This window comes from Nerophis lumbriciformis, linkage group LG14 (genome assembly GCF_033978685.3).
Source record: "Nerophis lumbriciformis linkage group LG14, RoL_Nlum_v2.1, whole genome shotgun sequence".
In the NCBI taxonomy this organism is placed as follows: domain Eukaryota; kingdom Metazoa; phylum Chordata; class Actinopteri; order Syngnathiformes; family Syngnathidae; genus Nerophis; species Nerophis lumbriciformis.
This window is the reverse complement of record NC_084561.2, coordinates 7026199-7038823: the sequence shown is the minus strand read 5'-3', so window position 1 is coordinate 7038823 and position 12625 is coordinate 7026199. Positions and strand designations below refer to the sequence as shown.

At 41.7% G+C, this 12625-nt stretch overlaps 1 protein-coding gene across 2 annotated transcripts in view; it reads left to right on the top strand.

Annotated features, from left to right (window-relative positions):
• aldh7a1 (aldehyde dehydrogenase 7 family, member A1) overlaps positions 1 to 11394 on the top strand; it is a 14788-nt gene extending 3394 nt beyond the window's left edge. For both annotated transcript variants that reach the window (XM_061976154.2, XM_061976155.2), the window contains exon 2: positions 9761 to 11394. In XM_061976154.2, the coding sequence (XP_061832138.1) occupies positions 9766 to 11394 (1629 nt within the window). In that variant the 5' untranslated portion in view covers positions 9761 to 9765. The remainder of the gene's footprint in view (positions 1 to 9760) is intronic.
• Positions 11395 to 12625: the final 1231 nt, after the last annotated feature.

Sequence of the window (12625 nt, the reverse complement as noted above, 5' to 3'; positions counted from 1 at the left end):
AATAAATTTTTTTTCTTTTTACATTTTTTTTCTTTCCACGATGGAGGCAGGTGAGGCCCCACCTCACCTGCCTCCAGTGACTGCACGTCACTTATATATATATATATATATATATATATATATATATATATATATATATATATTGTGTTTGTGTGTATGTAACAAAATGTAAAGCCATAGGCTCACCCAAATTCCGTAAATAATCCAACTTTGGAGCACAGCATCATAGTTTTCACAGCTTTTTGGTTGTTATTTTTAATAAACTTGTGGCATTGGCAGCGTGGTCATAATGACTCCATCATATAATTTAAAGAAACTGCAATGATGTACATATTTTATTTTAAAAAGGCTAAAAATGTTATACACACAATTAAAATCAAAACTTATAATTAATTAATATATATTTGTTTTTACATTTTTTTTGCTCTATTTTACAATTGTTGCTGCTTATTGATCAATTACATGTGGGGGACAGCCTGTGTGATTATTCTATTGCTGCTAATAAAACCTTCATTTCCCTGAGTGCACACGTCCCAGGGGATCAATAAAGTAAATAAATAGTTGGTATAATGCTAGAAATCACATTGGCCTCTTTTATAGGCCTAAAGGTCTGCAATACGGCAAAGGTTGGCGTAGAACCAATACCGAGTAAATACAGGGCCTATTTCACAGATACTAATACTTTGTATTTATAAACATTTTGTAAATAGGATTATGCCATTTTGTCTTCAATTTGTTGATCATAATTCTAATCAGAATAAACACGGAACACATTTTTTAAAGAAAAATTATCACCAAACTTTGAACAATTTAACAATATTTAAATCCAGCAATAAGAAACTATGTAACAATGTCAGCTAAGGCTGAAACGACGCTTCGACGTAGTCGACGTCATCGGTTACGTAAATACGTCGACGTCGTTTTTATGCTTCGACGCGTCGCATATTTACGTCACACTGCCGTCATGGCGGAGCGCAAAGCAGATGATGCGAGCGGTGCGAGCGAGGGAAAAAAAGCACGCCAAAAGTCGTCAAAGGTGTGGGAGTATTTCAATAAACGGCCTAATAATGTTGTAGCGGTGAACAGCTGTCTCGTCAGCTGAAGCGCGAGCTCGCAACCGTGGCTGTTTAGCAACCAGCCAAACCCCACTTAATAAAATTATATTTTATCTTAGAGCACATCCGCATCCCTATTCACCTAGGCAACCCCAGGAAATGTATATAATTCGGCATTATTTCGGCCAGTCGGCTTATAAAATCAGAGCCGATCAGTTTACGTTCACGCGCAGGTATAACGCGGCGCGCTCCTGTCTCATCTGCTGGTGCGCGAGCCCGGTAATTAGACCGCTGTGTCAAATCAAGGAGTACAAAAGACGCCAGCGCAGAGTGGAAAAAGGTTTAGTTCATTACAGATAACCCAGAGTTGTGCCAAAAGTATGTAAGATTTAATATTTCTCTTCGTGGGTGTGGCGCACCTGTTGCGCTGGTGAGATGGGGGGGGGGTTTGTGTGCATGTAGCGTGCTTAGTCTGGAGGCTAAATACACACAGTGTGTTATGTAACTGTTGTTTAGTGTTGATATTCTTTGCTTAGTTTGATAAATGTTGGAGCAGTTTGCTTCATCAGGAGGGTGAAGTCGCTCAATTTAAAGTGTTGGATTTAACTGTGTTGGTGAGGGCGTAGAAAAAGGGGCATTTTTCTACCAGTAGACAGCGTTTAAGATTGAGTGTTTCACTGCTAAATTAATAATATATTTATATTGAATATGGATTTTAAATATGTATGTAAATAGGTGGTTAATTGGTTAGGTATTTATGTATTTGCATATTGGGTTTTCTGTTGCATTTATCTATTGTGTTTCTGGTGTTAAATGTATTTTATATGTATCTTGGTGCATTTATGTTGAGACAATTTATTTAAAATCTGTTTTAACTTAAAGGGAAAAGATTTGTCCATTTTCTTGCACTTGTTTAATGGTTAAGAGTTTAATAGCCTAATTAATAGTTGTAAATTATGGGATTGATAATTGATTGATTTTTTACAGCATGTTAATCTTGTGGTGTTTTGTCCTTAAAGGTTTTTCACCTACTAAAGAAGCTAAAGGCTACTAAAGACAGCTAATGACAGCTAAAGAAACTAAAGTCTATTAACACTGCTAAAGACTACTAAAAAGACTAAAGAAGAAAAAAGAAGCTGTTTCTTGGTTGGAAAAACTGTTGCAAACTAAAGCAAAATAAAAGGAAAAAGTAACTACGGTCTGGTCTTTTGAGTGAAATCCAGAAGCCACATTCAGCATTGGTACATCCCTTCAAGTGTGGGATAAGCACAGCGAAAAAAGCAAAACACTTGACAGTTGTTGTATGCACACTGTGTCGAGCGGAAATGGCCTATCATAGCAGCACAACGGCTATGAAGGAACATTTGAAAAGAAAACATCCGACAGCGTTCTTGCCATCACCATCAACTAGTCAATCGTCCGCGTGAGTATACGTTGTCATCATTACACAAAATCATGAATGTGTCATTTGTATCTGCGTTGTAAATTCATAAACTAAAACACTGTTTCGCTCTGAGAGGCGCGTTTGGCGTGCCTGTTCAGTGTTTACAAAGACGCGCTCCTCTTTAACGCTAACGTTAATTAGTTGTGCAAATACCTTTTACAACATTAACAGTTACATATACTATGTACAAACCAACAATTAACTTTCACTTTAATCATACTATCATTGTTGTGTTATTAAGCAAAATAAGCAATACTTTTACTTTTGTTGAAATGTTTACACTGTTACAGAATATTTCGTTTTGCACTTTTTTGTATTGGATGTTTATCTTTATTTTTGCACATTTTAAAGCAAAATAAGCAATACTTTTACTTTAGAAATGCTTATACTATTGCAGAATATTAAGATTTGCACTGGATGTTTACTTTTATATTTGCACATTAAAAAGCAAATAAGCTACTTTTAATTTTGTTAAATGTTAAAAGTTTTAAATGTTTACATTGTTACAGAATATTTTGTCATGTTGTTGTCAATGTTGACTGAGTGGCCATACTTTTTTTTTTGTATATAAAAGTCATGCCTTTTGAAAAAACTGGCCAACATTTATTTTTTCATCTTCATTTTAAATAAAAAAAATAATCGGTAAAAGGAAAAATAATCTATAGATTAATCGAAAAAAATAATCTATAGATTAACCGATTAATCGAAAAAATAATCTATAGATTAATCGATAGAAAAATAATCGTTAGCTGCAGCCTTAATGTCAGCAAAATACAACTTTTTATGACATCCAGTTACAAAATAAAAAGTTAAAAAAATGCAAAAATAGGGTCATATTTGAAGCCTTGAATAAATATAACAATGTAACACTACAACAAACACACATTTGTGAAAATAGATGAGAACTATCAGATTTGATCAGAGATGGGAATAGATATTTTCTAGTTCCGATTCCACTTTTGATTCTGATAACGATTTGGTTCCTTAAAGGTTTTCTTATCGAGTCTTATTTGGAGACGAAAAAAAGGGTGCATTAGCATGAGTTTAGTTTAGTTTAGAGGTAACATGACCTTTTTAAAGCTTCAGTGAGTTCTCAAGAGGCACTTATGTTGTATAGAAGAGAAAATAATGCTTTTTTGTAAATAAATATAAGAAATTGATATTCTTCTGTACAATTTAATCATGTGCAAATTACACAAGAATGTAACACGTGATATTCACTTATTACATGCAAAGTGAGATAAGTCAAGCCTTTATTGGTTATAGTTTTGATGATTATGGCTTGCTTGAATTGGAAATGTCAGAAAATATGAGGTTTTAAAAACTAAGCCATGTTGATCACAATTATAACAAATAAAAAGGCTTGACATATCTCACTTTACATAGTGACGTCATCCCCACCCGGAAGAATCGTTAAAGGAAAAAAGTGATTCCAAGGAATTGATATTTTTGGAACCGGTTTGAACAAGAACCGGTTTTCGATTCCCATCCCTAGATTTGATACCGACAGTGAAGATTAGATTTAATTTATTTGCCATTTATCCTATAGCTGTAATGATGGAACACAAGCATTTCAAGCCTAGTTTTAACACATATTTTGGTTTTCAAACTTCCAGTATGTAATTTATATGTTGCTCATTGCTGCAGGAAACCACAGTCTGGAGTTAATGTGTACGTGGATTGAGAAATATACGGTGTATGTTTGTGAATCGTTCTCTGTTCAGTTTTGTTTGCATTGAAAACAATCATATTGTTGCACATTATGGTGGCCTGCACCATCTAATGAGCTCCAATACAAGAGTTGTTTCTATTCCGAACACTGTGGTGTAGGGCTGGGCGATATGGCCTTTTATTAATAACTCGATATTTTTAGGCCATGTCACGATACACCATATATATCTCGATATTTTGCCTTAGCCTTGAATGAACACTTGATGCATATAATCACAGCAGTATGATGATTCTATGTGTCTACATTAAAACATTCTTCTTCATACTGCATTAATATATGCTATTTTTAAACTTTCATGCAGAGAGGGAAATCACAATTAAGTCAATTGACCAAAAGTGTATTTATTAAACAGTTATTAAGCAGTGGCACAAACATTCATGTCATTTCCAAAACAGAAGTGCAAGATTGTCAGAGACATTTTAAAACAAGCTATGAGTGCACTTTTGTGCATGATGTCCAGTGTTTCCAACAGGACAGGCATCTATTTGTGGTGGTGTGGTCGGGGGGTGGCAGCGGCGATGACCAAGAAGAATGCGGAGTTGGAATATAATTACAACATTTTATGTACATATTTATATACAGATTTGAACAGTGATTCACTGAAATATCTTTATTAATTGTGGTTCTTACAAAAAATATATCTTATAAAATATAAAAGCTAAAATGTCTCTTAAAGCTCTGCCCCTTTAATTAGTGAATACTAAATAATTTAACTTTAGCCTACTACTACAACCATATTATTTACCAGCAACATGAAGTGAAACAGAGGCAGAGGTGTCCTGCCACAGTCAGTCAACCTCCTCCTCCTCCTCCTGCTGCTGCTGAACAGGTCGCACCTGTGGTCCGGACTGTAGGCCTACTTCCTCTCCGAGTCGAGCCCTTTTCGGCCGTTGAAAATATTTTTCTATACTCATCTGTGTGAAGGAGTGAACATCCAACATTAGAATTTATTACTAACGAGCAGAACCGCTCTATGTACAGTGCCGTCTAACCTTAAGCGGCGGCAGCTCAACACATGCAGGGTTCAACGTTAAGGTTTTTTCCTACTTGCCCGACTTCTCAAATCTACTTGCCCCAATATTTTTACTTGTCCTGCCTAGGTTTTTTTCTGGCTGTGTCGTGCTCATGGTTTATATCTTATTAAAATTCTTCCCGTTGACTATTTACAACACTACACAGTATTTATTATTATTATTATTATTATTATTATTATCTATAATTACATTTAAATGGCATTGCATACATGTAAAATTAAATGCTATTTCACATTTTTTGACCAGTTACACTCATCTGAACAGGTCAGCCACCTGTTTAAAGCCCGATCACAGTTGAAATCTTGAAATGAAGGGCCTTTAATGGCCAAAACATTAACCTGGACAACATTTTAACAACTGGTTGGCTCAGATTGTATTCTTTTCATTGCATTCACATGCTGCAGTGGACAGTGGACAATTTAGCTTCAGTCCATGTGTGTTTATTGACAACAGGGTTATAACCTGGACACGTTAGATCGTCGGTATGAAAACACGTGACTGTTACTACGTGCGTCTGCCCCGGCCCCCGAGTCAAACAGCGGCGGTGTTAATGAAGCAGCGTCAGGCTGCTCACCGTCAGTGAAACGCTCGGTGAAATCGCGGATTAACGTTAAATATATGACGAGCCACGAGCGATGCAGCTATAACCTATCTACCTATATTACCCTCGTATTTTGATCCCGTCCGTCTGTCCCTCTTCTTCTTCTTCTTCTTCTTCTTCTTCTGGCCCACCAGGTGAATTAAGTGCTATTGGCGGAGTTACAATGCATAGTAGGCTACCGCCACCTACTGCACCGGAGTTGTAACTACAAGGTACATTCACAGACAGTCCCATTGCTTTTATGAGCGGTCGAGCGAGTTAAAAGCCGAAAAATTCATTTGTGGCGGACGTAATTCTTTCATGGCGGCCGCCACAAATAAATGAATGTGTGGGAAACACTGATGTCACTAAGATGACATATCAAAACAACACTAAATTAAAGTGCACTTTTTGTACAGAACGCCACTACAATAGTTTAAAACAAATAAAGTGCACTTTTGTGCATGATGTCACACAAGATATTTCAATAAGTGTCAAATAAAAATGAGCTGCATAATAGGAAATCAAATAGCGTATGTCCTTCACTATGTGGTAGGTTCCTGCGGACGTTATCTCCTTCTGTTGTTGACTATTTGTTTCATACGGTGTTGATGTGGAAATGGTTGCTTCGGCATTTTGTTGGTGTGGCACCGAACGGAGATGTTGACATGCAGAGTTTCAAGCACTCTTCATTCTCTAGCGGGTGACTTTTCAAACGATGCTACATATTAGCAGTACTTGACATATTACTGATGTCTGTTCAACATATTCCCGCTTGAAGCCAGATGATTGTTTTTCGTTGGAATTAATTCTTCTTCTTTAATTTGTTACCAGATTCGCACCTTCTTTCGCTCATATTACCACTCGCACCTCTCCGTTAGCATCACAGCTAACTTTACCCATGCCGCTACCTCTCTGCTCCGCGAGAGCGTATGACGTTGCACGCGCGACAGTATGGTGACGTATGTAAGAAGGTGCGCTTGTTTTATGTCTCTGTGAGAAGGATAGACAAGAAAGAGTGAGAAACGCCTGTAGTGTAATGCCCGCAGCTAAAAGCAACTGCGTGAGAACGTATACTCGAATATCACAATATAGTCATTTTCTATATCGCACAAAGACAAACCCGCGATATATCGAGTATATCGATATATCGCCCAGCCCTAATATGGTGCAATGTCGATCCTCACCATTGCAAGTTGGGATGTAACAGTATGAAAATGTCATATAGAAATCACTATTACCACGGTGTATTTGAATGTGCTCGAAAAGTACTCATACACACTTGCATTCAAGTTTTATAACCATGTTTTATTTATTTTTTTAAATATATAATAAATATACATACATAAAATCTTATGTATGGCCGCGCAAGTCCCGTGATGCCCAAAATGTTCATAACACACCCAGTCGAGTCCCACGGGGAGGGGGGATAAAAGTTGGAAAAGTCGGCAAAAGTCCCAAAAATGTTAGAAATACCTACCCAGGTTCGAGTCCCTGGCCCGCAAGTCTTGCCACCGGCCGGGATGCCCAGAATGTCCAAAACGCGCACAGCAAAGTCCCACGGGAAGGCGAGGAGAAAAGTGAGAAAAGTCTGTAAAATGTTTAAAAATCACACCCGGGTTCAAGTTCCATGTGGAAGTCGAACCTGGGTAGGTATTTTGAAAATTTCTGGGACTTTTGCCGACTTTTCCAACTTTTATCCCCCCTCCCCATGGGACTCGGCTGGGTGTGTTATGGACATCTTGGGCATCCCGGGACTTGCGCGGCCGGCGGTGGTAATTGTGGGACTCGAACCTGGGTAGGTATTTTGAACATTTTTGGGGACTTTTGCCGACTTTTCTCACTTTTCTCCCCCACTTCCCGTGGGACTTTGCTGGGTGCGTTTAGGACATTTTTTGCATCCCGGGACTTGTGGGACTGGAACCCGGGGAGGTATTTTGGACACAATTGGGACTTATGACCATTTTGGCCGCCTTTTCCCCTCTTCTTCCTCGCCTTCCTGTGCACCATTGCTGGGTGTGTTTTGGACATTTGGACAAAAATAGTTTCAAGCATGTTTTACTCAATACAGGTCATCAAATCTCAGCAACAAGCTGTAATATCTTACTGAGATCATTTAGGACCAAAACACTTAAAACAAGTAAAACACTAACATAAAATCTTATGTATGGCCGCGCAAGTCCCGTGATGCCCAAAATGTCCATAACACACCCAGTCGAGTCCCACGGGGAGGGGGGATAAAAGTCGGCAAAAGTCCCAAAAATGTTAAAAATACCTACCCAGGTTCGAGTCCCCGGCCCGCAAGTCTTGCCACCGGCCGGGATGCCCAGAATGTCCAAAACGCGCACAGCAAAGTCCCACGGGAAGGCGAGGAGAAAAGTGAGAAAAGTTGGTAAAATGTTAAAAAATCACACCCGGGTTCGAGTTCCATGTGGAACTCGAACCTGGGTAGGTATTTTGAAAATTTTTGGGACTTTTGCCGACTTTTCCAACTTTTATCCCCCGTCCCCATGGGACTCGGCTGGGTGTGTTATGGACATCTTGGGCTGCCGGCGGTGGGAATTGTGGGACTCGAACCTGGGTAGGTATTCTGAACATTTTTGGGGACTTTTGCCGACTTTTCTCACTTTTCTCCCCCACTTCCCGTGGGACTTTGCTGGGTGCGTTTTGGACATTTTTTGCATCCCGGGACTTGTGCGGCCGGCGGCGGGACTCGTGGGACTGGAACCCGGGGAGGTATTTTGGATACAATTGGGACTTTTGACCATTTTGGCCGCCTTTTCCTCTTCTTCCCCGCCTTCCTATGCACCATTGCTGGGTGTGTTTTGGACATTTGGACAAAAATAGTTTCAAGCATGTTTTACTCAATACAGCTCATCAAATCTCAGCAACAAGCTGTAATATCTTACTGAGATCTTTTAGGACCAAAACACTTAAAACAAGTAAAACACTCTAACATTAAATCTTATGTATGGCCGCGCAAGTCCCGGGATGCCCAAAATGTTCATAACACACCCAGTCGAGTCCCACGGCGAGGGGGGATAAAAGTCGGCAAAAGTCCCAAAAATGTTAAAAATACCTACCCAGGTTCGAGTCCCCGGCCCGCAAGTCTTGCCACCGGCCGGGATGCCCAGAATGTCCAAAACGCGCACAGCAAAGTCCCACGGGAAGGCGAGGAGAAAAGTGAGAAAAGTCGGTAAAATGTTAAAAAATCACACCCGGGTTCAAGTCCTCACTCCATGTGGAACTCGAACCTGGGTAGGTATTTTGAAAATTTTTGGGACTTTTGCCGACTTTTCCAACTTTTATCCCCCGTCCCCATGGGACTCGGCTGGGTGTGTTATGGACATCTTGGGCATCCCGGGACTTGTGTGGCCGGCGGCAGGAATTGTGGGACTCGAACCTGGGTAGGTATTTTGAACATTTTTGAGGACTTTTGCCGACTTTTCTCACTTTTCACCCCCACTTCTCGTGGAACTTTGCTGGGTGCGTTTTGGACATTTTTTGCATCCCGGGACTTGTGGGACTGGAACCCGGGGAGGTATTTTGGACACAATTGGGACTTTTGACCATTTTGGCCGCCTTTTCCCCTCTTCTTCCCCGCCTTCCTGTGCACCATAGCTGGGTGTGTTTTGGACATTTGGACAAAAATAGTTTCAGGCATGTTATACTCAATATAGCTCATCAACTCTCAGCAACAAGCTGTAATATCTTACTGAGATCTTTTAGGACCAAAACCCTTAAAACAAGTAAAACACTCTAACATAAAATCTGCTTAGTGAGAAGAATGATCTTATCAGACAGAAAATAAGCAAATATCACCCATATTTGAGATATTTCATCTTACTTAGATTTCAGTTTTTGCAGTGTAGGTAACCATAACTTAAAACCGCTTTTTTGTTTGTTTACTGGCAGCACTCATGCAGCGCTGCCTCACCCTGACCATCGCCCAGCCCAGCAGGCTCCTGTTGAGGAGGATCTTCCCGTCTGTCCACCGCCAGCAGTCCGCAGGAATGTCGGCTCTCCTCATCGCTCAGCCTGAGTACGCCTGGCTGAAGGAGCTGGGTCTCTCCGAGGACAACCCCGGCGTCTACAACGGCCGCTGGGGAGGCAGCGGGGAGGCGGTCACCTCCTACTGCCCCGCCAACAACCAGCCCATCGCCCGAGTGGCCCAAGCCACCATGGCGGAGTACGAAGAAACGGTCCAGAAGGCGAAGGGAGCCTGGACGACGTGGGCCGACATTCCCGCGCCCAAGAGAGGAGAGATCGTCCGGCAGATCGGAGACGCGCTGAGGAAGAAAATCAACGTCCTGGGCCGCTTGGTGTCCCTGGAGATGGGGAAGATCTACGTGGAGGGCGTGGGAGAGGTCCAGGAGTACGTCGACGTGTGCGATTACGCCGTAGGACTGTCCAGGATGATCGGCGGGCCGGTCCTGCCCTCCGAAAGACCGGGCCACGCCCTCATCGAACAGTGGAACCCCGTGGGTCTGGTGGGCGTCATCACGGCCTTCAACTTCCCCGTGGCCGTCTACGGCTGGAACAACGCCCTGGCTCTGATATGCGGCAACGTCTGCCTCTGGAAAGGAGCCCCGACCACGCCCCTCACCAGCGTGGCCGTCACCAAGATCGTGGCCGAGGTGCTGGAGCGGAACGACCTCCCGGGCGCCATCTGCTCCATGACCTGCGGGGGCGCCGACATCGGCAGCGCCATGGCCAAGGACGAGCGGGTGAATCTGTTGTCGTTCACCGGCAGCACCCAAGTCGGCAAGATGGTGGCCATGATGGTGCAGGAGCGGTTCGGGCGCCAGCTGCTGGAGCTGGGAGGGAACAACGCCATCATCGTGTTCGAGGACGCCGACCTGGACCTCGTGGTGCCGTCCGCCGTCTTTGCGTCGGTCGGGACCGCCGGCCAGCGCTGCACCACCACCAGGCGGCTGATGCTGCACGAGAGCCTCCACGACGCGGTGATCGAGAGGATCGTCAAAGCCTACAAGCAAGTCCGCATCGGAGACCCCTGGGATCCCAGCACGCTGTATGGCCCTCTGCACACCGAGCAGGCCGTGCAGCAGTACCTGGCCGCCATCGAGCGGGCCAAGCAGCAGGGCGGCACCGTGGTCTGTGGCGGGAAAGTGATGGAGCGCCCCGGGAACTACGTGGAGCCCACCATCATCACCGGTCTGCCCCACGACTCCACGGTGGTCCACACGGAAACCTTCGTGCCCATCCTCTACGTGCTCAAGTTCACCAGCGAGGACGAGGCGTTCGCCTGGAACAACGAGGTGAAGCAGGGCCTGTCCAGCAGCATCTTCACCAAGGACATGGGGCGGGTCTTCCGCTGGCTCGGCCCCAAGGGCTCCGACTGCGGCATCGTCAACGTCAACATTCCCACCAGCGGCGCCGAGATCGGCGGGGCGTTCGGCGGGGAGAAACACACGGGCGGCGGCCGAGAGTCCGGCAGCGACTCGTGGAAGCAGTACATGAGGCGCTCCACCTGCACCATCAACTACAGCAAGGATCTCCCGCTCGCCCAGGGTATCAAGTTTGAGTGACCGCGCCTCTTTCATGACCGCGCAACACCACACCGCCATCTTGTCTGCATGACAACATGCATTCAGCAATAATGACAGTAATAATCTGACAGCCAGAAATGAAGTTTGTAAACCAGAAAGATTCTTAATTGATTTTTTTTTTGTTGATTTGCATTTTCCCACGAGCACTTAGAAATACTGTAGGCTCTCTGTGCTGGATGTGTGTATGTTTGTTAGTGTGAGGAATAAATCTACCCTTGGATTTCAACAACTATGGAGTGGACAATGTTTATTAGGGGGGGTAATCGTTGATTAGAAAGTGTGTGTTTGTGTGTGTGTGTGTGTGTGTGTTTAAAATATATATTCACATGTACAGTATGTATATACATACACATATAAATGTGTGTTCATGTGTATATATACATGGAAATGTATGTATGTATGTATATATACAGTATATATATATACATGGTGTGTGTAAAATATATATACACACATGTACAGTATGTATGTACATACATGTATAAATGTGCATTCATATATACATGGAAATGTACATATATGTATGTGTGTGTGTTTATATATACATACAATTATACCTGTATATACATTGTGTGTGTGTGTAAAATATATATACAGATGTATGTATATACATACACGTATAAATGTATGTTCATATGTATATATACATGGAAATGTATGTGTGCAAAATATATATACACACATGTACAGTATGTATGTATATACATATACTGTATGTATAAATGTACGTTCATATGTACAGTATATATATATACATAAAAATGTACATATGTATGTGTGTGTGTATATACTGTATATATATATATATATATACATTGTGTGTAAAATATATATACACATGTACAATATGTATGTATATACATACACGTATAAATGTACATTCATATGTATATATACAGTACATGAAAATGTACATATATGTATGTGTGTATATATATATATTCATACAAATATATACATGTATGTTTGTATATATTTATATATGTATGTATATATAATATATATATATAAATATACACACATAATTACCCCCTCAATTTCCCCCAAAAATGTATTTACTCGCTGGAATATAAAGACAATATAACATACATCCATAAACCTGAATGCATATGCAAAAGTGCAATATATTTATCTGTACAGTAATGTATTTATTTATATCTGCACCTTATTGCTTTTTTATCCTGCACCTACAAATGTAGCTTACCACCAC